General features: G+C 41.2%; 2 protein-coding genes across 9 annotated transcripts in view; one reads left to right on the top strand and one right to left on the bottom strand.

Annotated features, from left to right (window-relative positions):
• GUCY1A1 (guanylate cyclase 1 soluble subunit alpha 1) overlaps positions 1-16,303 on the bottom strand; it is a 62,117-nt gene extending 45,814 nt beyond the window's left edge. For 2 of the 8 annotated variants that reach the window (XM_025438815.3, XM_025438816.3), the window contains exon 1: positions 15,352-15,658. The gene's annotated coding sequence lies outside the window, so the exon portion shown is untranslated. Of the gene's footprint in view, positions 1-7,829; positions 13,416-13,911; positions 14,048-15,351; positions 15,687-16,244 lie in introns of those variants that run through there. The other 6 variants (XM_025438823.3, XM_025438821.3, XM_025438824.3 and 3 more) reach the window with 6 other exon arrangements.
• On the top strand, positions 8,713-17,787 carry LOC125752546 (basic proline-rich protein-like). The gene is made up of 5 exons (XM_049094254.1): positions 8,713-8,759; positions 13,157-13,284; positions 13,503-15,621; positions 16,636-16,679; positions 17,723-17,787. Exons 1-5 carry the CDS (start codon positions 8,713-8,715, stop codon positions 17,785-17,787), a joined length of 2,403 nt encoding a protein of 800 aa, XP_048950211.1.
• Positions 17,788-24,884: the final 7,097 nt, after the last annotated feature.

Raw genomic sequence — 24,884 nt, 5'->3', positions numbered from 1 at the left:
TTTCTGTACTAATAGTAAACTCCTGGGAAATAATATTTTTAAAAATCCATATATAATAACATCAATAAATATGAAATACTTAGGAATAAATCTAACCAAGGGTTTGTAAGACCTCTGTACTGAAAACTACAAACACTGGTAAGATAAAATAAGGAAGGCCAAAGAAATGCAGAGGTATATCATACTTAATACTGTTAATGTACCAATTTTTTCCTAAATAATCTATAGATTCAAAGCAATTCTAATTAAAATCCCAGCTGTCACGTTAGTAGATATTGATAAAATGATACTAAGATTTAGGGGAAGAGAGAATATCAATACTAAAGAGGAAAAACAACACCAAAAGATTTATACACCTTATTTTAAAAGTTATTGCAAAGATAAAGTAATCGAAAGAGTTTGATATTGGTCTGAAAGGAGTAACACAGGGATCAATGGACTAGCGAGTCCCAAAACAGATCCAGAGTTGTGTGTTCAATTATACAAACAACATTATCAAGGTAATTCAGTGAGGAAAAAAAAAGTTTTTTCAATACATGATGTTGGAACCACTGGATATGCATATGGAAAAAAAATGAACATTGATCCATATCTCACCACTATATACAAAAGTTAATTCTATATGGATCACAGCCATAAATGTAGATGTTAAAATGATAATACTTGTAGAAGAAAACAGGAGAAAATCCTTATGATCTTGTATGAAGCAAAGATGTTTAAATAGAAAAAACAAATCATGAAACATCAAAGAAAATGACAAATTAGACTTCATTAAAATTCCAAATCTTTTACTCTTCAAAAGATGCCATTAAATAAACAGAAAGATAAGTCACACACTGGGAGAAAACATTTGCCACACATATATCAGCAAAAGTAATTAAATCCAGAATATATGATGTTTTACTGCTAAATAAGAAAGCAAACAATTTAATTAAAAAATGGGCAAGAGATCTGAACAGATGCTTCACTAAAAAAGATATATAAATACTCCATTAATAGCTCTTCCTATAGTCAATAATATTAATTATGAGGCAAAAACCCACTGGAAAGTCTAAGATTTAAGTTTGACAGCGCCAAGACTTAGCAATAATGTGGGATAACTGGAATTTTTTATATGCAGCTGGTGGGAATCCAAAAAGGAACAAGCACTTTGTAAAACAGTTTGGTCATTTCTTAAAATGTTAAACATGCCTTTTCATACCACCCAGTGATTCCAATTCTAAGTATTTACCCAAAAAGAAAGGTAAACATGTATTCAAATAAAGACTTGAATGCAAATGTTCACAGCAGGGTTTTTTTCATAATAGTCAACACCTGGAAACAATTCAAATGTCTCTGATCATGTGAACAAATAAAAAAAGATGTTGCAGAGCCACACATGTAAAGGACTATCACTCAGCTGATACATGCAACAAGGAAGATAAATCTCAAACCGTGTGAATGAGACTCCACATACAGGATTACATTACTTCCACATAAAATCTAGATATTGCAAATAAATCTGTAAGTAGAGAAAGAAAGCAGATCATGATTGTCTGGGGGACAAAGGAAGAGGGAGGAATTGATCAGCAAAAGACACAAGAAAACTTTTAAGGGGTGATGGGAATCTTTTTTACGTTGGTTATGGTGGTGGTGGTTTCACAGGTATATACATGTGTCAAATCATATCCAGCTGTGTATTTTATATATGTGAGATTTATTGTACATAAGTTGCACACTGTCTAAGTTGTTCTTAAAAACAAAACAAAACTAAGTGGATAACTCAAAGAAACTTAAATAGATTCCAAAAGGAAAAAAAAAAACAGACCTTAGGAGAGATGAGTCATGGCTCTTTTCATCCCAGATGAAGTGGTGGAAGGTTAGAGTCTCCCCCAGGTAGGTATTAAGAAAACTGGGTAAATCTTTATCAAGCTTTTAACTGCTGCAAGATAGATTAGAATCCAGAGATGCCTCACAATTTATATTGACTCAGTCTTCCACACTTGCAGCTTAGTATGTATGTGTGGTTGTGTAAACAGAGAGTATCCATTGAGAAATGGAAAGCAAAGAAAATGCAACAATTGGAAATCCTAAAAATGAAAAACACAGTGCCACCAATAAAGAATTCCATTTAGTTGACCTAACATCAGAGGAAAGGATCGATGAACTTCAAGTCAGGTTAATAGAAATAACTCCAAGAGAATCACAAAGAGAATAAACAGCAAAGATGTAGAAGGGCACCTTAAATCTATAGAACAATTTGAAAGGTCTAACATAACATGTACTTAGAGTCCCAGAAAGGAAAATAAGAGAGAGAGGATACAAGAAGAAGAAATATTTGAAATGTCTGGGAATAGTCCATATTTGACAGTAGCATTAACTCACAGATCCATGAAGTTCAGCAAATCCTCATGTATGATAAACCCAAAGAAAATCACACCTAAGCATTTTGTTACCAAATTTCTGGAATTCAAAGATAAAAAGAAAAAGAATAGCCAGGGAGTCATGGAAACTAGCAAATAATGAAATTAAAAAAAAAATTAAGGACCGAAGAAACAAATAAATGTTTCCCTTAAGTTATATATCCAACAAAATATTCTTCAAGAGTTAGTACATATGAAGAAAAGAGGTGCCTACCCATAACAATCATAACAACTTTAGACTGGTGGAAAATTTAAAGATATTTTGTTTTAATTTAACTGAATTTCTATCATAATTCTTTCAATGACATTAATTATCTCCTGTTTCATGCATTCTATTTGGAAGTTCACAGGTCTTTGAAACCTAACCCCTGAGTTTAAGTTGACTAATGTGTAAGCAAGCAAGTATGATATGGATGTATGCAAAATCACTTGCGAACCACAAGAAAAACTTTTATATGGCCAGGAAAGGTGCTAAGACATAGTATTTAAGAGGATGGATGTTGCCTAGCTACGAACACTGGGTCCACCACTGAATGAAGATATGATTCTAAGGCAAAGAACTTTAATGGTCTTGACTCCATTTCCTCATCTATACATTAAGTGATAGACTAGATCATTTCTCAAGGGGCTCAAGAAAGCTTTAATTTTAATTGTTTTAACAATGCCTGGAATATAATATGTGCTTAATAAATGCTGACTCCTAGTTTCTGAAATCAGATATAAAGTCATTCTAGCACCTGTATGCTACATCGCTCATGGCTTGGTTGAACTAAAAGCAGTAATACTCAAAGTGTCATCTGCAATTTCTGGGGGATGCCCCGGGGCTCTTTAAAGGATATGTAACTTCACAATTTTCATAACGCTACTGAGCTACGGTGTGCCCTTTCCATTCCCAGTCTCTCAAAGGTATAGACACGACACCTAACAATGTCATCATTTTATCAGCTAATGGGATGTGTGCTTGCATAGAACTTCCTAAGGTCGGAGATTTGTGTAAAAACATATGCATGTTCAGGGATTAATCCAGTTCAGAACTTCTGAGCTTTTCCCAGAAATCATTGGTTTTACTTGCTAGCATCTCTGTAACCCCATCATTGTTCAATAAATCATAATTTTGAAATTCCCCAGTTCTTCTTACACCTCTATGTAAATACAAAAAGCAACTACACTTTGCTGTTTTATTTTGCAGTTGTATTAGTGTATGTTTTCTAAATTGTAAATTTTTACCTAAGCTGCTATTTTAGTAAATTCTAAAATATTTATTCCAATTTAAAGAAAAATTTATTTGTATTTTTCATATATTTAAGGATGTATTCTTGGCTTGAAAAGATGAGACTGGAAGACTTTCTCAGCCTACAGCTGGACCATCTACATCTGCCGTGGTGAACTCGACAGCTTCCCAATACTTGCAAATCTTTCCAGATGAGATTTATGGTGATGATAAATTGTAAAGTGTGTCAATGCTTGTTAGACCCGGCAAAGCTCAGTGAACCAGTATTTTCTAAAGACCATGATGTCACAAAATCATGCATTAATAAAGGTTCCATCCATTCATTGAATATAGATTGTAATGGTTTCACGTCCCATATTGCAAGTAACCTTTAAGCTATGATCATGTTCCAAATTTGCAAATTGTTGTATCAACAAAATTTACCATTATTTGAAAACACTATTAAATCACTCCTCCCTTTTCAACTGCATATCAGAGTAAGGCTCGAATATTTTTCATATATTTCTACTAAAACAACCTGAATATGTTAAATGTTAAAAAAAAAAAATATTAATTTTGAGGCACCTGGGTGGCTCAGTTGGTTAAGTTCCTGACTCTTGCTTTCCACTCAGGTCATGATCTGCAGGAATGGATCCCTGTGTTGGTCTCACACTCAAGGAAGAACCTGCTTAAGATTCTCTCTCTCCCTATCCCTCTGCCCCTTCCCTCACTTGCATTCTTCCCCTCTCTCTAAAATAAATAAAATCTTTAAAAGAAAGATAAAAATATCACTTTTTATTTCAAACAATTACATAATGATTGTGGGTTCTTTTACCAAATGCATGGGTAGTACTATAAATAATATGCTTTAGGTTTGTATCTCACAAATCATTTGGGTAGTGCCACTTTGCTCTTCCACAGCATTTACCTTAATGTCACACTAATTCTGTATCCACCAATGTATCCTTGTCTCTGATACTGGGCAAGACTATGTATTTCCTTTTCAGAGTCTGTATACTGCTCTAGACCCCGTCACAACATGCTTTTTCCAGGACCTTTCTTTATAATTACTCTACCTAACCTTGCCTTAAAATCTTCCCCCTTTCTTCTATCTGAATTCCTCAATTTATCCATTTAACCAGTCATTCATTCATTCATTTGTTCATACATCCTAGAGATATTTATTAATCACCTATTACCACTTTCTAAGAGATGAGGATTCAGGAACCTAAAACCCAAAAGAAATGAAAACAAACCAGCACTAGACCCTTAGGGAATGCTTCATGTAGGGAATGGGGTATGGACAGACTCGAAGCACAAAAATTCAGTTAAAGTGTGGTTTCTTACACATCTGATGGGAACACAGGAAATCTGCATCCAAACCTGACATGGTACATTGGCAAAAGCTTCCTCAAAAACAGACTTTAAGCTGCATCTTCTCGAATAAGTAAGAAATCACAAGGCATAGAAAACAAGAAAGGTATTCCAAGGAGCAGAAAAATATGTGCAAAAGACAATGATAGAAACAAAAAAAGAGCCTGGTGATCCATTACAGTAAAGACTATACAGTAAAGACAATATGTCCACAACACAGGAATCCACGTAGGAGCATGATCAAGACCTTGAACTGCAGAGGTAGACAGTAAGGCCAGCAGAACACCCGCTTGAAATTACCAACATTGCATGATCTCTACACCACTTACACTGGTTTTTAGCACATGGCATGCAGCACATTCTTGTATTCATACAATGTCCAGTGATTATTTATCAAGGACAGTCAATGTAAAGAAACATAGCCAAACACCATTTTACAGCGTGTAAAATAGACTATGACAACATACAGCTACCAATTTCCACTACCTACTGAAACAGTTCCAACACGAAGATAAAAATAATTAAGCCAGTGTTACTCTGGTTTGATTTAGATAGATCATCAAGGCCACAACAGGCTGGTGAGGAAAATGTTCTAACCACCCCCAGTGAAGATAGGGAACAAAAGTATGAAGAAACAACTTTTTTTCAGGCCTTCTTTACTGTGTTTAACCTTCTTCTTCCTGTGTGAGCACCACTGTGTCACCCAACGTACCCTACTTACCCTACTTGTATCTACCTTTCCCATTTATGGCCCACACACTAGGTCTTTCAGTTTTCTTTTTCTCTTAACTTTTAAAAGTCTGCAGTCCAGGAAACCATGCTCTTGCCTGAAGGTAGAAGTCAATATAATCAATGTGACTTTTGCTACTGGGCGAACAAGATTATCCTACTCTTCTCAGTTAAACAGTTATTCCAGGGCCCCCTAGAGATAAAATCCAAAGGACTGCATCAATCCCCAGGATAGGACCAGTGGGGGGAAAAATAAACTTTTGTGGTAGATGGCCTATGATACCTTTCATATATAACCTTCTTGCCCTTGGCTAAGCCATCAGATGAGTTGCAAGTCTAAATCGGAATAAATTCGTATAGCTTCAAAGGGTGGCAAAGAAAGAAAAAATGAAGAAAGATAGCAAATTCACTTAGGCTAATTTGCTAGCTACCCAAGGAACAGATTCTCTCAAGAAATATCAGCTCTCCTATATACCACTGCTGATTTTTTTTTTTTAAGTTTAAGACAGCACAACAAGAGCTTAAGAATTACTCGAAGCCAGTCCCTACAGAAGAGAACCAAAGATAGATGCATGGCGGATTAAATTGTTATTTGGGGTAGAGATGGACAAAGAGGAATGTTAATTACAATCAGTGACTGTGAATATTTTAAAACATTTAAAAAAAGGAATTTTACCCGAAGAATCTTCACTGGGAAAGGGGCCTGTTGCTAATCACATTTACAAATGAATGCTAATCCACTGTAAGAATATCTTGTTTTAAATACTGACACATCAAGTATTGACAATGTTAATGTGTTTATCCAAACCTCTTCCATGTTACAGTTGTCATCCTCTACATACTCCACTCTTTGTGCTTTTTTTTTTTTTTAAGATTTTATTCATGAGCGACACACACACACAGAGAGAGAGAGAGAGAGAGAGGGGCAGAGACACAGGCAGAGGGAGAAGCAGGCTCCATGCAGGGACCCCGATGTGGGACTTGATCCCCGGGTCTCCAGGGTCACGCCCTGGGCCAAAGGCAGGCGCTAAACCACTGAGCCACCCAGGGATCCCCTCTTTGTGCTATCTTGATTAAACTGTATGCTCACAAATATACGACATAAAAGTTTATATGATACCAATGGAACATTGAAATCACTTGCCCCATGTGTTATTAACTTAATTATATAAACCATGGAACATTTAAATACTTACAAAAGAGAGTATCTGAAATTGCAAAATGACTGAAACTTGAGAACAGTTAGCAGCTAATAACCTCAATATCCTACATATAAAATTAGGCTAGTAAAATAACAAAACTTCTCTAATAAAACACACAGCATTAAAGTTACAGGAGCTTCTCAAGCTCACAGAGGGAAGCACCTGATCCACGGTAAGGAGCCAAATCACTCCCTCATTAAATTTAGAAATGCGTATCAAGTTTTGAATAGTTTGAATTGATTTACGAAGGTCTAAGTAAAAGTCACGCATGTGCCGTATCTTGTCCCCAAACTCAAACATCAAGATGGTTCTTCATTACCTAATAAAGCCAAAACTCAGCCTGGCATCCCAGTCCTTTGTAATCCAATCTCACTTTACCTTAAATCTTTTTATAAATATGCCCCATTATAGCCTCATCACTCCAAGCAGGCCCGTATCATAGCACACATTTTTACTGAGTGCTTGGGATCCATGGGACACTTCTATTAGGTGTCAGTGAATGGAATGAGCACTGGACAGATATGGTACCTCCTGCCACCAAACAGGAGTGTAATGAATGCTGAAAACAGACAATTGAGCAAGCAATGATACGGTAATATAAGAATATGACGGGGAAGCACAGGGCATTGAATGGAATCATAACAAAGCACTCAACACAGACTGGGAAGGCCAGAAGTTTCTGAAAAGGAGAGCCTAGTTTGAGATTTAAATGTTGAGGAGTTATTGGTCTCTCAAAAATTGAGCAAATGGAAAAGAAATGTAGAAATGGAGGGAGAGGTCATAGTATTTTCCACAAAGGAATACTTCAAGGTTGTGCTTGAGAAGACCTGGTGTCACTCCTTCTCCCTCCACAGCCCAGTTCCACATGGGCATGCAAACACATGGACCCACACACGCACCCCCCACGCTTACCCCACTCAGCCGCTTCCTGCTCTGTGCCTTTCCTATCTTCTGCCCAGAACACTCTTCCCACTCTTCTCTATATTTAAATCCTACAGGTCCTGCAAAGTCCCACATCAGTCCTCTTTTAAAATCTCAACGAAGAGTCAGGTCTTCCCCAGAGAGCCTTCAGGATGTCCATCCTGCAAAACTCTCTCCTTTAGGTTCTTCAGCCCTTACTAGAAAGGCACCACTCATGTTAAGCTCATTGTTAAGTGCTGATGTGTGTAATGCTGAGACTATTTCTGGGCTCTGTTATCTCTACACGCAGACTGTAAATTCCCTCGAGTCAGGGACTGTGTCATAAACTTTGCTTGTATGTCACTCGGCGACAAGCATAATCCATAATAAAGCATAATCCATAATAAAGCTTACTGGGAGAAGTACAAAAAGTTGAGCCTCTGAGAAGAGTGCCGTAAAATATAAAACAAGCAGAAGCTTTCAAAAATTACAAATTAAAAAAAAAAGTTCTTTTAATTCTTCTAGTTTATCTTTGAGATAAAGTGGAGACAATGGCATTTATATTGGGTATAGGAACTTGCAGGGGAGGTGACGAAATGCAGATGATGGCATGGGACTGGTCAAGCAGAATTATTCTATTTTTGTTTTGTTTCAAATCCGTTCCTCAAGAAAATAATATTCACACTGCCACAAGTAAGACAAAAGTCAAAGTAACAAATTTAAGGCCCAAGGTATAAAATGGTGTTAAATATTCTAAATGAGTTTTAATCCATTCATATAAAGAAACTGCATTACAAAGTACTGGAAGCAATTGTAGATGAAAAAAGGGAATAGTTAAAATCATCTTTTAAAATATTACAATGAAGAGAAGGGTTGATAGAGAACAAAGAGCGTGATGATAGTCATTCCAGGCATGATTCCCAAGAGATTCTTAAAACTATGGTAAGTGAGTATTCAAAAATGTGAGGCGTTACCTATAAGCTAGTGAAGGGTGTCAAGGAGCATATCATTATCTAAAAGTAATAACTTGGTATCTATTCTGCAGAAAGTGGAAATGCATTTTAGCAAGGAATCTGAGCAGTCTGTCACAGTATACCCCTGGGCCACACAAGGGGATGTAAACTCCAAAGAAAGAGAGTTACTTGATGTTATTTATAACCGATTGGACATCCCCAATAAAGAGGACTAGTAATTCGTAGAGTAATGTAAAGCAAGAGGAAGGTGTTTAGGATCATGCCAGACGTCTTTCCAGTTCAGCATTTTACAGTTACTTGGATAAAGATATTAATTGTATCCTAACCAAATTTATTAATGCTGCCAAATCGGGAAGAATGGCTAATCTTTATCAAGGAATCAGAATCCAAAAATACCTTGACCTTCTGGAACAATAGGCTAACTAAAGGTAAAGATTAAATTTAACTGCAGTATTTTTAAAAACCCCAACTTAAGCAGTCAAATGTACAACTGGGGAGAAGCATACCTGCAGAAGAGTATGGATAAAAGGATGCATGATTAAACAGTATAGTGTGGCTGCACAGAAAAGGTGGGGGAAAGCCGGGTTAGATTTTAGGATGATTTACTATACAGTATCCAGAGGAGATAACCAATGGCATCAGTCCACTCATCTATGCTCTAGGCAGCACACCTTAAGAAAAACACCAGTGCATCCAAAAGAGAAATTCCCTCATGATAATGGGACTTCCAAGGCATGCCAATTAAGGATGAGTTGAAGGAACTGGATAGTACCAATAGAGACACAGAGTTGTCATATATAAAAGCATTTTGTATAAGTACCCCAAGAGGTAATAATCAGGGTACGAACATTACAGAGGTAAATAATACCGTTCAATCTAAGAAAAGAATACTTATGCTCAGGATGGGTCAAATAAAGAACGCCTCCTAAGTTCCAGATGAATCTTGATAAATGGTTTGCCTAAACTGATCTTAATATTCTCTGTGAATATGGAAGTAAGGTCATCTGCTAAGAACGAAAAGAGTAGAGATAATATGGACGGGCTGAAAAACCTGGATAAATCTGGAACAAGGGCTATGGAGAATTTGATATGGAATTATCCAAGAGAGGATAAAATAACTTCCTAGTGCTATTAACCATCTCTTAAGCTGAACTCAGAATGAATCTGATTCTGGTAGGTCTAATGGCAAGAGATCCAAAGTCTAGAGCAGAGCTGACATTGCTGTTCAAGATGAGTGTGGTAAGTAAAGAGAGGAAAAAATGAGAAAATTGAGGGTGGCCAACGAACAAAAATGAGAAAGAAGGATGTTGGGTAGTGAGTGGAACTAGCAGAGGGATAAGAGGCTGTGGAAAGAAAGAGTATAAAATTCACAGCGTTCTGTTCTGCTGGGGCAATCCTGAGGGATGAGAAGGCCCAAGTGGGTAAATAACAGCAGATTCCCAAAGGGAGGTCAAGCAGGTTAGGGTCCTGTGACCGCCAAACCCACAGATGTTGAATGAAGCCCTGAACAGTGACAGCTAATGAAAAACCTCCATTATTTTAGATTCCCAAGGAAAGTAGAATGTCCAGGAGGTCAAAAAGCACTGATAACAGGGACAGGGTAACACAAGTGAAGGTTGTAAATTTTAAAAGACAAAGGGAAATTGGACAACGGTGAAAGAAATAACAGTTTACAAGCAGTTCTGAACGGCACATGAGAGAAGAGCACAGCAGTGTCTCTGGGTGATCCAGATCGTAATATTCCATAAAGCATCAGTACAAAACAAATATTTTTTTAAAAATTGTATTCTTGAACAGACCAATTTACAGCATCAAAGCATTAAAAAAACCCATAATTCAATAATTACAAAGACAGCACAATTAACCTTATTAGACACCTACTATGTGCCAGGCACTGTGATTCCAGTGACAACTATCCTGAAACAGATCTGAGTTTAGTAGACAACACAGACAGCTGTACGGGTATTTTTAATGTGATGCCACACAGAGAAAGGAGATATGTAGATAGGTCAGACCTGGAAAATAATTCAAGATTAAGAAGGTCTTGGTTTGTTTTTTTGTTTTGTTTTGTTTTTTTGTTTTTTTGGTCTGCCCAACTTCCTTTCCCCAGGGTGTTCACTCTCAAAGCTATTGTCTTTGGTTGGCTTTTTGCTAATTCCTACTGTGGTGAGTAGGAGGAGAAGGTATGTGAGTTAATTAAACTGAGTTGCCTTTGATTTTCTGAAAGGGAGGGTTCATTTTATAAAACAAGCATTAATTGCCAGAAAGCATTTCGGGTGTGATATGAGTCACTACAAGCAGTGAAAATCACATTTTTGTGGCAAGGGGTATCATGCCCCAGAGACCCGTAAATTCCCTTAAGTTTTAAATGGTAATCATTCTTTCTTAGTCTGGGCTGAGGAGGGAGTTTACCTACAGCTCTTCACTCCTTGCAAATAATTCTGTTCATGCTCTAGAGCCCTCATGACTATAGGAAGACAAAACCTGTTGTCCTGAACCCAGGAGAGAGAGAGAAAAAAAAAAATGAAATAGGTCAGACACTTCTAAACTGTTTGAGAGAAATAAAATAAGCAAATGTGATTCAGGACAGCCAAAATATTATTCTGACCCCGAGTAAGTCCACTAGTCTATGGACAACCAAATTTGTTCATATATAGACCTAAAAATTGTCAAAAGCGCTTCCTGTATCGGGTCAAGGTAGAGATACTCAAAAGTATTCCATAGGCACCTAGTAAATACTTACTGAATAAATCCAGATGGTCTAGACACTAAAACTGTAATTATTGATATTTTACAAAGAATAGTATCTCTTTCTACAAATATGCAGAAAAGTAACTAGTAGTATGTAAGACAAGCAGCTTCAGTGAATACCTATAACTAAATGGTATACAAATCAATGCCATAAAAGTTATGTATCACAGCAAAGAAAAACTAAGCAACTTGCTGGCAAATTTGACAAATAGAAAATATTCTGATTAATTTCCTCTAAAAAATGTTCCCATCAGAAACATACATTTTGGTTTATTCAAATACTGCTTTAGCTTTCTACTTCTCTTTACCTGGAGAAATTAATTCTTAAGGCTAATTTGATTTCTAGCTAGAAATTTTGGGAGGTATCAATATTATTATTTAGAAAATCCATATTCTCCCTCTTACAATTATTATTAATTCTTAGCAAATGTAATCTACAAATGTAAATACGGGATTTAATTTCCCTGATACGGTTCCTGACAAAATTCAAGGTTATCCAGGCTTAATTTATTAAAAAAAAAAAAAAGTAATATTAACTGAAGATTTAAGTCTTTTTGTTTGAAAAATATCTAGACAAAAACAGTTGACATTTAGGCACAAGAGTATTTTATTGGCATATTCATAATAGAAATAACTTAATTTTAGTTATGACTCCTTTAGTTTTTAGTGCGATCTTAAAAGTTTTACAAAAGAAATGCCTTAAAATAAGATTGTTTTATAAACCATAGTTATAAGAGATACAAGGAATAAAGTTTTTGAGGTTTACTACTTTTTCCCCCTTCAGTGTTGCCAGATGTAAGTCAAATACATTTACATCTTCTACATTCTTTATTTTTTTTTAATTTTTAATTTTTTTCTTCTATATTCTTTAAATGACAGAAAACTATCTTAGATATATTATACCTGGACATCTAAAAGGAGAGCCTTTAAGGGATTATTTATATCCATATACTTTGAAACACCACCACAAGTATAAGTACTTTATATTTCTATCAGGTTTCAAGTAGAGAAAAATACAATTTTTTTTTTTAATTTTCTGTGTCATGCCAGAAAGAGATCTCACAGTACTAGAAGAAACAGAATGTACCTACCTATTCATGACAAATTTTTACTAACTAAAGTTCACCTACCTAAGTTTCCTGATACATTTAAAACCATTCAAGTGGACCTATTTTATAGGAAATGTTTAATTATTGTAACATGAGTTACTCTAGAATCTTGCCTACTATTTTAAGTCTGCAGGCTTTAGGTGGAAAGCCTATTGTTTTGACCAGAAAAATTGTTTTGACCAGAAAAAGTAAAGTTTAAGTATTTTAACTGTGGTTATTCTTCTTTCGGGTCAAACGTCCCTTTGGATAGCTGAGGACTCTGGACCATTGCCCCAAAAATGCAGGGACTCAAATGTTTAAATACAGCATCAGGGGCTTCATGGCCCCTTGCAGCAGATTCACACTCACTTGTCCAGTAACTGAGCAGAACACAGACAATCTCACGTGAAGAGTAATAAAGCTTAGTCAGCTTTTCGACAACTTAAAACCTGCGTTGGAATTTTAGATTTTCATGTTGTGCTATTTTTACTGTCACTGATTTTTAACACTCTTCTAACACCTGAAGTGACCACTCCCGAGGAGAAAATAGAGCCGTTTTAGGAAGAGCAACAGATTTCCTCCACACTGTGGACCGGGATCTAAAACTCTCCACCACCAAGCGCCTCCCTCAACCCTTGTGTCCCTTACCGGAGGGTGAGCGAGGCCCCAAGACCAGGTCGCCAAGGAGGTGCGCACCCGGGGCCACCGGCGGGGGGCACCGCTCTTGACAAATACTGAAAATACATCTGTGTGTGGCCTGTTGTATTTAAAACTCAGACGGGTTTTCAATAACCAGGTGCCTCTGGCCGGTTACCACTGAGGGAGAGGGTCAGCCTGGCCTCCTTCAACGGTGCAAACTGCACCCGCTGCAGCCAATGCAAATGCAGCCTCGGGGAAGCAGCGTGAGCAGCAGCCAGACGCGCACAGCCTGCGGTCGCGGGGGCACGAGGCCGCGGCGGCCACCGGGGTGACCCCGGACCCCGGACCCCGACACCCTCCCCGGCCTCCCGGGCCCCCGACCCCTCCCCGGGACCCCCCGGCTCCCCGCCCTCCCGGTCTCCCCTGGCCCCCGATCACCGCCCCCGGTCCCCCCGAACCCCCCGGCATCCCGCCCCCCCCCCCGGCATCCCGGGCCCCCCGCATCCCGGCCGCCCCTCTGCATCCCCCCGGTCTCCCCGGACCCCCGGATCCCGGTGCCCCGGCATCCCGGGCAGAAATTCGGCGGCCAGATCAGACCAGGCGCGCACACGCACACGCACACGCACACGCGCGCACACTTACTCTTCGCCCCAGCGCCGAGCAGCCCCGCTGGAAGTTAGCTGGCTGCCCCCGCCGCCCCCGCCGCCCCCGCCGCCGCCCCGGCTGTGCGCTCCCTCCCAGCCGAGCGGCTCCCAGCGCAGCAGCCCGCGGGGGAAGCGGCCGCAACGCCGCCGCGCGGCCTGGAGCCCCCGCCGCCCCGCCGCCCCGGCCGTGGGAGAGCAGCGCCCCCCCTGCGCCCCGAGGCCCCGGCCGGGGAGAGCAGCCCCCCCCCGAGCACCCCGAGGTCCCGGCCGGGGAGAACAGCCCCACCCCGAGCACCCCGAGGTCCCGGCCGGGGAGAGCAGCCCCACCCCGTGCACCCCGAGGTCCCGGCCGTGGGAGAGCAGCGCCCCCCCGCGTGTCGACCCCCCCGCGTGCGCCCCGAGGCCCCGGCGCCCGGGCCGTGGGAGAGCAGCGCCCCCCCCCCCCCCGCGTGCACCCGGAGGCCCCGGCGCCCGGGCCGTGGGAGAGCAACGCCCCCCCGCGTGCGCCCCCCGAGTGCACCCCGAGGCCCCGGCGCCCCGCAGTGGGAGAGCAGCGCCCCCCCGTGCCCCCCCGCGTGCGCCCCGAGGTCCCGGCGCCCGGCCGTGGGAGAGCAGCGCCCCCCCGAGTGCACCCGAGGCCCCGGCGCCCGGCCGTGGGAGAGCAGCGCCCCCCCGAGTGCACCCCGAGGCCCCGGCGCCCGGCCGTGGGAGAGCAGCGCCCCCCCGAGTGCACCCCGAGGCCCCGGCGCCGGGCCGTGAGAGCAGCGCCCCCCCGAGTGCACCCCGAGGCCCCGGCGCCCGGCCGTGGGAGAGCAGCGCCCCCCCGAGTGCACCCCGAGGCCCCGGCGCCGGGCCGTGAGAGCAGCGCCCCCCGTCGGCGCCCCCCTCGGGCCCCGCGCTCCCCTGCGCGCCGAGTCGGCCCCGGGCGCCGTGTCCTGCGCTCCGCCGTCCCTCCGCGCGTGGGCACCGGGCCGGGCCCCGGGGGCAGAGCAGCCGCAGCGCCGCAGGCCCCGGCGAGGGGAAGGGGACGAGCCCAGGCCGGGCGCCCGGGGACAGGGGCGGCCCCTCGGGGCGCGCAGGGTCCGCTCCCTCGCCGGCCTCCCGCACCCCGCGGCGGCGTTTCCGGGCCTGGGGGCGCCCCCGACCCCCCGCTGGGAACGCGGGAGAGCGGGCGCGGGGGACGCGAGGCGGGGGGCGGGGGCGCACCTGTCGGGCCCCGGCGCCGCGGCACCGCCCCGGGCTCGCTCGCGTCCACGCTCCACAGGCGGCCCCGGCCGCGACGTGCCCAGGGCAGCGGGCTCCCCGCTCGGCTCGCGCGCCCCGAGAGCCGGCGCCCCGGCCCCTCTGCGGCTCCCTCCCCGAGGCCCCCGAGGCCCCGGAGCCCCCTCCCCGGCCCTGCACCGAAGGACGGAGAAACAAAGTGGAGACCAGAACGCACCATGGTGAGGTCCCGCGGCTCCGGTCCCGCCGACGCTGGCCGCGCTCCCCGCCCCCGGTCCCCCCGCAGGTGGCGGCGGCCGGCGGCGGCTCCCGCTCTGCTCCTCGGCCTTTTGCCTCCGGTTTGGCGCAGCCCAAGTGTCGGAAAACCGCAAGAAACCTGCTTCGGAAAATCAGCTCAGGGTTGGAGTCCCACCCACTACGCCCAGACTAGGGCAGGGGACGGAGTCCGGTCCTCCCCAGCCGCCCCGTCGCCAGCCCAGCAGTTACTGTGCGGAGACCGAGACGAAGGGACAGGGACAAAGGAAGAGAAACCAAAAAAAAAAAAAAAAAAAAAAAAAGGGAGGGAACTCAGGGAAAATTTGGCTCACTTAAAAAAAAAAAAAAAAAAAAAAATCTCCGCTATGCACTGGTCCAGAAAAACTGTCGTTTTCAGTAGTTAAAACCTCCAACATTTCTGCTGAGAAGTTAATACCGCACAGCCGTTTTTTTTTGTCCTGGTTTATAGGTTTAAAACCAATCTAAGGCTTTGCAAATGTAATTCTTCGGTTGCAGAGCTTATACCGTCTTCCCAGTAAAGTCCCCACTCTGCTTGGTTCAATGCATTTAATTATATTGGTTATGTGTGTGTGTGTGTATGTGTGTGTGTGTGTGTGTGTGTTTGTGAGAGAGAGAGTATTCTAGGACAGAAAAATAAGTTCTGATTTTGAGTCAGTTTTCCGATTTAAAAAAAAAAACCCATTAGGCTATTTCATTTTGAATTCATAATTAATCCTGATTATTCTGTGACCCTTCTTCAAACCCGGGAACTCTGAAGCCAAGCATTCATGATTATCTGCAGTTCTTGTATTTCTCCCCAACCCAGCATATAATTTGGTCCCATGTTAGACTCACCACATATGCAGAATTTTCTCCCAGTCTTGCCTACTGCGTTCTCCTCTTGACAAACATTGTGCAAATAAGCAAAGGACGGGGTGGGGATGGGGGTGGGGGTGGGGTGGGGGTTGGATACATTTAAATGTGAAAAGGTATATTTAAGTGAACTTGGCCCTAGTTATCAGGCAAAAGTTCAGAGCTATACATATGCATTTTTTTTGGTTCCACCTTCTCTGAAACCTTCTCCTCTACTCCCAGTCCATGATAATGTCTCAATCAGGAGGGCTTTTGTCCTCAGAGCTCAAAGAACTTAAGACATAGAATAAAAAATAAAAATACTTACCCAGTGTTGCACTGTGCAGTCAAATTGCAGTAGGTGACTATGTCAGCCTTGTGTGATTGTCTCAAGTGACCTCGAGGAGGAATCAAGAACAGGAAACACTGGAAAACCAGGTGAGTAGAGTCATGCAAGCAATATTTTTAAACAATCAGATATGATAGGAACATAATGTGTTAAGATGACCTAAGGGCCTTTCTTGTGTTTCTGTAGGAAGCAGAAAACCTTAATTTTTACAACGTACTATATTTACAACTATATTACATTTTACACCTGTATATATATATATATATATATATATATATATATGATGGCAAGTATTTAGGGAAATACTTGTAAGCACATATGTAGGTACTCTTTCCCTTTTGTATCTATAATCCCCTGTAGCTCACAAGCTTCGAAACAGTTCTGTGGAGCAATGTGAAATACTATGTCCCAGTCCTCAGGGAGATCATGAATAAGGCGTTGACTAACCTACCAGGAGGTTGGCCTTCTTTCAGTGGACATCACAATTGAAAGAGGAGAGGATCTCCTACTATTTTTTTTAAATAAATTCAATGATATGAAAGCTCAGAGGAAGAAGAGATACATTCTGATAGGGGAAATACTTCATAATGGAGCAGCATTAGAGTTAGGCCTTAAAAATGTGGTCATTATGAAAAGATGAAATAGAGGAGATTTTTCTTTGTTTGGTTTTGTTTTCAGGCAGAGGGAAATGTGTGAGCAAGGGCATGGCGTTGAAAAGGCATGAAGACCAATATTCAAGAAACAGACTGATGCCATGAATTAGAAATATGAACTAAATGAGAAACAAAGAAAGTCTAGGAAGATAAAGTGGAAAGATTAGTTGGGGCCAAGTGGCCCCATTGGCCTATCTTCCAGTTGCATGCACTGTAGGCTTATATGAAAACTGTGGTTTTGTTGTGTGTGTGTGTGTGTGTGTGTTTTTACTAGCGTTACTCTCGGTATTCCTTTCATCCTGGAACATGACTTGTTTAACCCATTCCTTTCTGCCTTCACCATCCTCATAGCCCATATCACACCCAAATCCTTCACAAGTACTACATTTAACCTCAGGAATCTCTGCCAGGGGCTACTGGGTAAACTCCCAGCTAAGGAGTGTGTGTAATCTCCTTCTCCCATCCTTTGTGTTGGTCAGGCAATGCGGTATGTGGGAAAAGCAACCAATCTCAGGTACTAGCGATGGTGAAACACGTGTTCTGAAGCACGTGGATGTTTGTTGCACCCTGAAAAAGTGCTAAGAGTTCCTGATGTTAGGGAAGTAATCTTTGCAGCCTAAGTGGGATTCAGTAAAATTACTGTTGAGTGGATTAATGAGTAGATGAGTATTTCGTCATCTGCTGGATCCATATCCTGTCTTATAGATAATGTGTATGTTAAAACCTATTTGCCTCCACTTTATTGAGAACAGGAAAGTTGTCATGACAACTCAATAAAAAATGTTAACATGGACTAGTATTTGGTTTAAGGCGATCCTTGGTGATCTTGTCAGCTTTGGCAGAAAAGCTTAAATTTTTCTTCTCAAAATGCTTGTCTTCTTCTGCGTCTACAACTGGCAATAGCACAAAAGCATTCAAATGTGTATTCTTCTCACGTTCAGAAATGACAATGGCAACCAGAGAAGTGATCTGACTCTTAGCTACTCAGAGTGTGGTCCGCTTATCAGCAGGATCATCGTGACCTGTCTTCCTGCTGGAAATAAAAAGTTATGAACCTCACTCCAAACCTACACAATCAGAATATTCCTTTAATTAAATCTTCAGTTGGTTCCTAGGTATGTTAAAGTTTGAGAAGCCCTGATCTAATATCAATGCATTAAGTATGCTAGATGTGGAAACGGGTTGTATGAATCTGTCTAAACCTAGGGATTTTTAGAACCAGCATATCCTTTTTTTTTTTTTTCTGTGATATTACCACCAAATCAGTTTATATAAAGTCATGGGACTAACTGATTCATTTCTCTTGGCTTCTTGGTCTAGTTCATAAACCAAACATGAATTCATAAACCGAAGGAAATGGAGAGAGAAATAAGGATGGGGGCAATGCAGCAGGAGGAAAGACATGAGAAACATTGACCATTATTGTGTACTCTCTTGATATGTCGGGGACAGAACGTCACTTTATTTTTTAGCAAATGGACAAACCACTTGACTCTACTGTTTATCAAAGCAGGGTAACTTGTCAAACACAAGAAAGATAACTTCATTATCTTTTTCCTCTTTATGACTCCTTTTCCCTCCTTTCCTTCTTAAGATGATTTACTTTCAATTTGTTTTAAATACAGCTGGTTAGATAAACTTTACATTGCTAACTTGTCCTTGCTGGGACCGTGTTTCGTGGTCCAAACTGTCTCTTTTAGAGTGTGAAATTTCAGTTAGGAAGGACCGACCATGTAAGGTTAGAGTCCTTAAATTTCAGGTAGCAGTTTGGACTCTAAGGATTCTAATGATGACAGAAATGTTCACTCTGTTTTCTCAAACCAGTGGTGTTTGTTATCAGTAAATAGAGCAGTATACAGAATAATGTGCCCTCCCTGCCTTCAGATGCCCTGAAAAAATATGACTGTTATGCTCCGAGGCACATGGCTAGGGGAAATTAAGGTTGCACCGAGAATGAAGATTGGTAATCAACTGACTTAGAGATAGGGAGGTTATCCCCGATAATACACGTGGGCGCACTGTAATCCCAAGGGTGGTTGGTTATAAATGAAAACTGGAGGCAAGAGAGTCAGGGTCAGAGTCAGAGTGATGCAACGTGAGAAAGCCTTGACCAGCAGTTGCTGGCTTGGACGATGCAAAGGGGTTATTACCAAGGCATGAGTGCAGCCTCTAGAAACTGGGTAAGGCTACAAAACCTAGGCTCCCTGAGAGCCTCCAGAAAAGAAGCAGCTTTGCCAAGGCTTTGATTTTAATCCGGTGAGACTCACTTCAGAGTCTCAATTTGTGTTAAGTAGCTAGGTTTGTGGTTGTTTGTAACAGCAGCAATGGGAAAGGAATGCAGATTTTGGTACTGGAGCGTGAGGTGCTAGTGTAATAAATACCTAGAAATGTGAAAGTAGCTTTGAAATGGGGCAGTGGCAAAGCCTGGAAGAATTTTGTGGGGCATGATTTTTCAAAAGCCTAGGTTGCTTTGAATGTGCTGTTAGTGAACAGATGTATGTTAACTCAGCAGGCGAGAACTCCACAATGTGATAGAGAACTGGAAGCATGGTAGACAGATCCTGTATCATTCTAGAGAATACGGAACACGTCATAATCTGACTGCTGGTTGAATTAGGAAGTTGAAGATGCTGCCAGTGAGGACATAGCTGGAAATGAGGAATATGTTACAGGAAACTGGAGGAAAGGCTATGTGGAAGGGAATTTGGCTGAATTACAGTCTGCAGGTACCAGAAAGGAGGAATTTGGATGGTTAGTGGAGGAGATTTCTAAGCAAAGTGTTGGAAGGCATGGCTTGGGTTTTCCTTGCTGCTTATTATAAAATGTGAAAGGAAAGAGAAATGGAAAGAACCATTAAACAAAGTGGAACCAGGATTGGCGATTTAGGAAATCTTCAGTTTATCTAGACTTTGAAAGATGCTGTGCCACCCTTTTCCAGGTAGACGTAATGTCCCTATACTTGGATGACTTGGAGAGAGGTTTTCTTTATTGATTCTCATATTTGAAAAATCTGCTGAACATACCGATAGGGGAGATCCCCCTATTTTAATTTCATGTCCTAAAGTCCTAGTCGTATTGACTCTTTTACCTCTATATCATTACGCAATACCAGTAGTATTCCATGAATTGTGTTTCAAAAGGAGGCCAGAGCGGTAGTGGTAGACCTCGATATGTTTACTGCTGTCGACTTCAGAAAATTGAAAAGAAAACATAGGGTGGAGACATTGACGTGGAAGTCCTTAAGATGAATGGGTTACTGGATACTGCAAAAAAGAGACTTGCAAAACTTACTCAAAGATATTTATTGAGTGTAACTCTACCCAATAAAAAAATATTTCCTATGAGTAAAAACTGACACATTGAAAAGGAACAGCTCAGCCACACAAAGATATGATGTCTATAAAAACAACAGGAAAAGTCCACAGCTAAGGTTAATCTCTCATTCCAACTTAGTTCAAAACACACTTAGTTTTCAATATTGCTACTTCCACTGTAGCTTAGTCCCTACCCTCTACCCTGCTTTTACAAGATTTTTAAAGACCTTCCAAAATAATTGACCATATAAAGCCAGATTCTGTTTTCTGAGTATTTTATCTTTCTATTTTTTTTTAAATAGGAAAACTAATGCCAGCTTCCAACAAAGGTTATTTGGAGTTTGTAATAGCCCCAAATTGGAAACAACTCAAATATCCAGCAACAGATGGGTGGATGAGCAAATCATGGTATATTTGTATAATGGAATACCACTCAGCAATAGAAAAGAAGAAGCTGCTAATACATGAAATCACAAGGACGAATCTCAAAAACATTGTGCTGGGGGGGAGAAAGAAGACATAAAATTGTACATATTGCATGATTCCATTTATATGCAATTCAAGAAAGGGCAAAGCTCGTCTGTAATGACTAAGAGAAGCTTTGCAGTTGCCTGGAGCCAGGGTGGAAGCACGCCAGCAAAAGGGGCTCAAGTAAAGTTTTGGTGATAAAAATGTTCTATATCGTGATTGTGGTGGTGGTTATGAGGGTATATACAAGTATCAAAACTCATCGAACTACACACTTAAAATTAGTGTTTTTTATTCTATCTAAATTTATCTCAATGAAGTTGATTTGAAAACAACATCGGCCACAACCAAAGTCATTGAAACAAGGATGAATGACTTCCAGGATTCTAACATTTTAATTGTCAAGAAGAATCATAATAGTTGGCATGGTAGGATGTTAAATATGTGCCAAACACAGTTCTAACCACTACGTGCATTAGGTCATCCTTTCCTTCCAGTAATCCTTTGAGGTAAGCATTATTATTATATTTACTTAACACAGGAAAAAATTGAGGCATAGAAAGATTAAATAACTTTCCTAAAAGCACAGAGTTAACAAGTTGCAAAAGCAGGTTTCAGACTCGGGCCATCTGGCTCATAAGCCTGAGGTATGAATCACTCTGGTTATCCTGAAAAGAGCTTCTTAATTATGTGAAATAAAGAGTCCTAGTTCAGACACATTAAATCAGACTGTTTGAGTACTGGTAGGTCCCAGAAACCTGCATTTTAACAAGCACCTGTAGTCCATTCTGATGGTTGACTATGAAGACCAAATATTTCAAGGTAGTAAAGTTGTCTTACTGTGAATTCCTTGGACGGGTACCTATTCCTGACACAATTATGTAATAGGTTTGGGTTTTCAACACTTGCCCTTCGAGCTGTTTATATATTCTCTTAAATTCTTTGCTTGACATTAGTTTAAGCTGCCAAGTAAGGAACGGAGAGCATGAGTTTGGATAGCTTTATTTTTAATAGAATGGTTAACTAAATAGTAGTATGTAATTATGTATTTATAGAAAGGAAAAGAGAGATGAGAGGGAAGGAAGGAAGGAAGGAAGGAAGGAAGGAAGGAAGGAAGGAAGGAAGGAAGGAAGGAAGGGAGGGAGGAAAGGACAAAGCTAGGCAGATTACTGAAGAGGTAGGCAAAACATTGGAAGTATATTCAATAAAGCAATTTACAGAAGAAACTATTAAGGAAGATACACTCAAGTCATTTTCTACCAATTCTTCAAACGTCATAAAGGTTGAGTTGTTCCTGCTTCCTTTCATGGCAGGTCATGTTGAAAAGTAACCACTGATTAAACAAATGCCTTATACAAAGGGTTGGAAATTCTTTACCACTTTTTATCTCTAGGTATCAAATGTATAAGAGACCCCAGGGCTCCCTCCTTGGGAGCTTCCACCACAGGAGGACAATACTATTTCAGGGGGTTCCTGTAGAGCTGGGTTAAAATAAGAGTGTGCAAGTATCACAGTTTAAACAGAATATTACGTGTAAAGGAAAGCATTTAGTCAAAATGATAATTTTTATATGCAAATATAAATATAAAAATATCTAGCTACCCTTACATTTTAAGAGGAGCATTCCCAGGCAACATGACCTACTCATCTGTAGAGAAGAGAGCCTTCTGCACGCAAAGACATGTTTGTAATTTTTCAAATAATGGTCAATGAAATGAAGAGGATTCTTTAGTCAGTAAAGCATCCTCTCTCCCTTTAAATATCATAACACAGAAAACCTTGTCTGCTTCCTCTGTTACTCTTTCATAACTTAAAGGTGCAAAATATGGTGTGAGAATAATCATGTGCCTCTCACTAAGCAGCCCAGCGGGAGCATGGCCTGGTGGTTTTCCCTAGTCTAACACAGGACACTCACCAACTGGTGATGTGTGCCTACTAATGAGCTAATGAGTGTGCAGCAGAAACATCTAATGAATGGGTATCAATTTTGCTTTTCATTTTCGATTTATTTCCGAAGCCAAGATATTTTCTTTAAGCTCTGCTTTTAAGAGTGTTTCACGTATGCTTCTCCTTCTGGGAGAACTGAAGCACATAGATTTCAAAACTGGGAAAAGCAGCCAGAGAGACTGAGTTGCTCTTAAATGATAATCTCTCCAGACAGGGCCAAAAGGTATATCCTGTGCCATGCGTTAAAAAAAAGAAACTGATTTAAGTTTCAAAGTAAAGAGAATTCTGTTTTGACATTTAAAAAATAGGCAAACTATGCATAGGCAGACTGGTTAAAGTCTCGTTTTGTGAACGTGACAGTTATGGCAGCTTTTATGATTATAAAATAATTTGTTTAAATGGTTGGTGATATTACCGAAGGGCAATCGTGCCTTACCAAATCTCTTTCTTCTCACTTTTTAAAATATTCTATTTTGGTCTGATTATACAAGTAATGCAAGTAATAAAAGAGGCCTCCCCTTTCCTACACCATAGCAGATGTACAGAGAAACCCTTCCCGTGACAGCACACTTGACGATGCCCAAGAAAAAGTTAAACATGATTTTAAGGCTTAACTAGGCTGGATGTCTGGAAAGGGTAACACAAGCTGAAACCAGACGCAGTGAGAAAGAAAGACTTCCCTAGTAGGCAAGCACAGTAGTTGGCAATTGCTTTGAGGTCATGTGCCTACTCACGGTGGGGCCAGAGCTTGGGTTATTGGGCAACATGTTTGGGGGACCTAGACCCCAAAATGAAACACAACTAGGAAATGATAACACAGGAAATAGAAATCTTGGAGGCGGTGTTTTCACAGGGTAAATTCTCTCATTAGATACTGACTCAGATTGGAGTACGGGGTAGAAACCAGGTCTCCCCTAAGTATTCCTGGTGTCAGAAACTTCTATAGTTTGGGATTGGAAATTAATACAAACTAAATGGCTTGAAAATCTCCAGGCAGACCATTTATTTTAAAGTGGACGTACATTGGGAATGCTGCAGGAGCCTGGCAGGAGCAAGTGTCGATCCTCACTGGTGGAATTCCCTTAAAGAGAGTCTTCGGATAATTTCTACAGATAAAGTCCCAGGAAAAATGAGCACATAATAAGGAAGTCCCCAAATACGTGAAGAATGCAACCACAAATGACAGAAAAAACTCAAAAACTTAGAAGTCAGACAGACCTACAAGGACTACAACAATAGAAATTATTCAAAAAGAATATAAAATAAGTATGTTTAATATATTTTGTAAAATAAAAGACATTCATTGCATAAGAAAGGAACCAGAATATAAAACTTGACCAGTTTGAAATTAGAACCAAAAGGAACTTCCAGAAATAAAACTCTAATGATCGAAAATAACTATTCTGTTGGAAGAGTTAAATAGCACATTAGATAAAAATGAAGAGAATATTAATAAGCTAAAAAATAGATCTAAAGAAATAACCACAATTTAGAAAGGGAGTTGGATGAAAATATGAAAGACAGGTGAAGATTTATGAAGGATATTACCAAGAAGGAGTCAAGAATTAGTAGGAAGGGGATTTTTTTTTTAAAGATTTTATTTATTTATTCATGAGAGACACAGAGAGAAAGAGAGAGAGAGAGAGAGGCAGAGACACAGGCAGAGGGAGAAGCAGGCTCCACGCAGGGAGCCGGATGTGGAACTCGATTCTGGGACCCCAGGACCACGCCCTGGGCCAAAGGCAGGCGCCAAACCACTGAACCACTCAGGGATCCGGAAGGGGATATTAAAAGGGACACCTGCTAAGGTTTTCCAGAATGTAATCCAATCACCCACACTCTTCTTAGTACAATTCAAAAAGGATAAATGCAATTTTTAAAAAATCTGCTCATAAAACATTGATGAAATAAC

The sequence above is a fragment of the Canis lupus genome, chromosome 15 (assembly GCF_003254725.2).
Source record: "Canis lupus dingo isolate Sandy chromosome 15, ASM325472v2, whole genome shotgun sequence".
NCBI classification, from domain to species: domain Eukaryota; kingdom Metazoa; phylum Chordata; class Mammalia; order Carnivora; family Canidae; genus Canis; species Canis lupus.
The sequence above is the reverse complement of the archived record's forward strand: the minus strand, read 5'-3'. Positions and strand labels throughout refer to the sequence as shown.

What these genes read in the sequence shown, in the direction of transcription:
- LOC125752546 (XM_049094254.1), top strand. Translation starts at nt 8,713, where the DNA reads ATGATAGTCATTCCAGGCATGATTCCCAAGAGATTCTTAAAACTATG. An exon ending in AAGAGATTCTTAAAACTATG is followed by an intron (nt 8,760 to 13,156) that starts GTAAGTGAGTAT and finishes TAACACCTGAAG; the next exon opens with TGACCACTCCCGAGGAGAAA. An exon ending in AGGAAACACTGGAAAACCAG is followed by an intron (nt 16,680 to 17,722) that starts GTGAGTAGAGTC and finishes TGTGTTGGTCAG; the next exon opens with GCAATGCGGTATGTGGGAAA.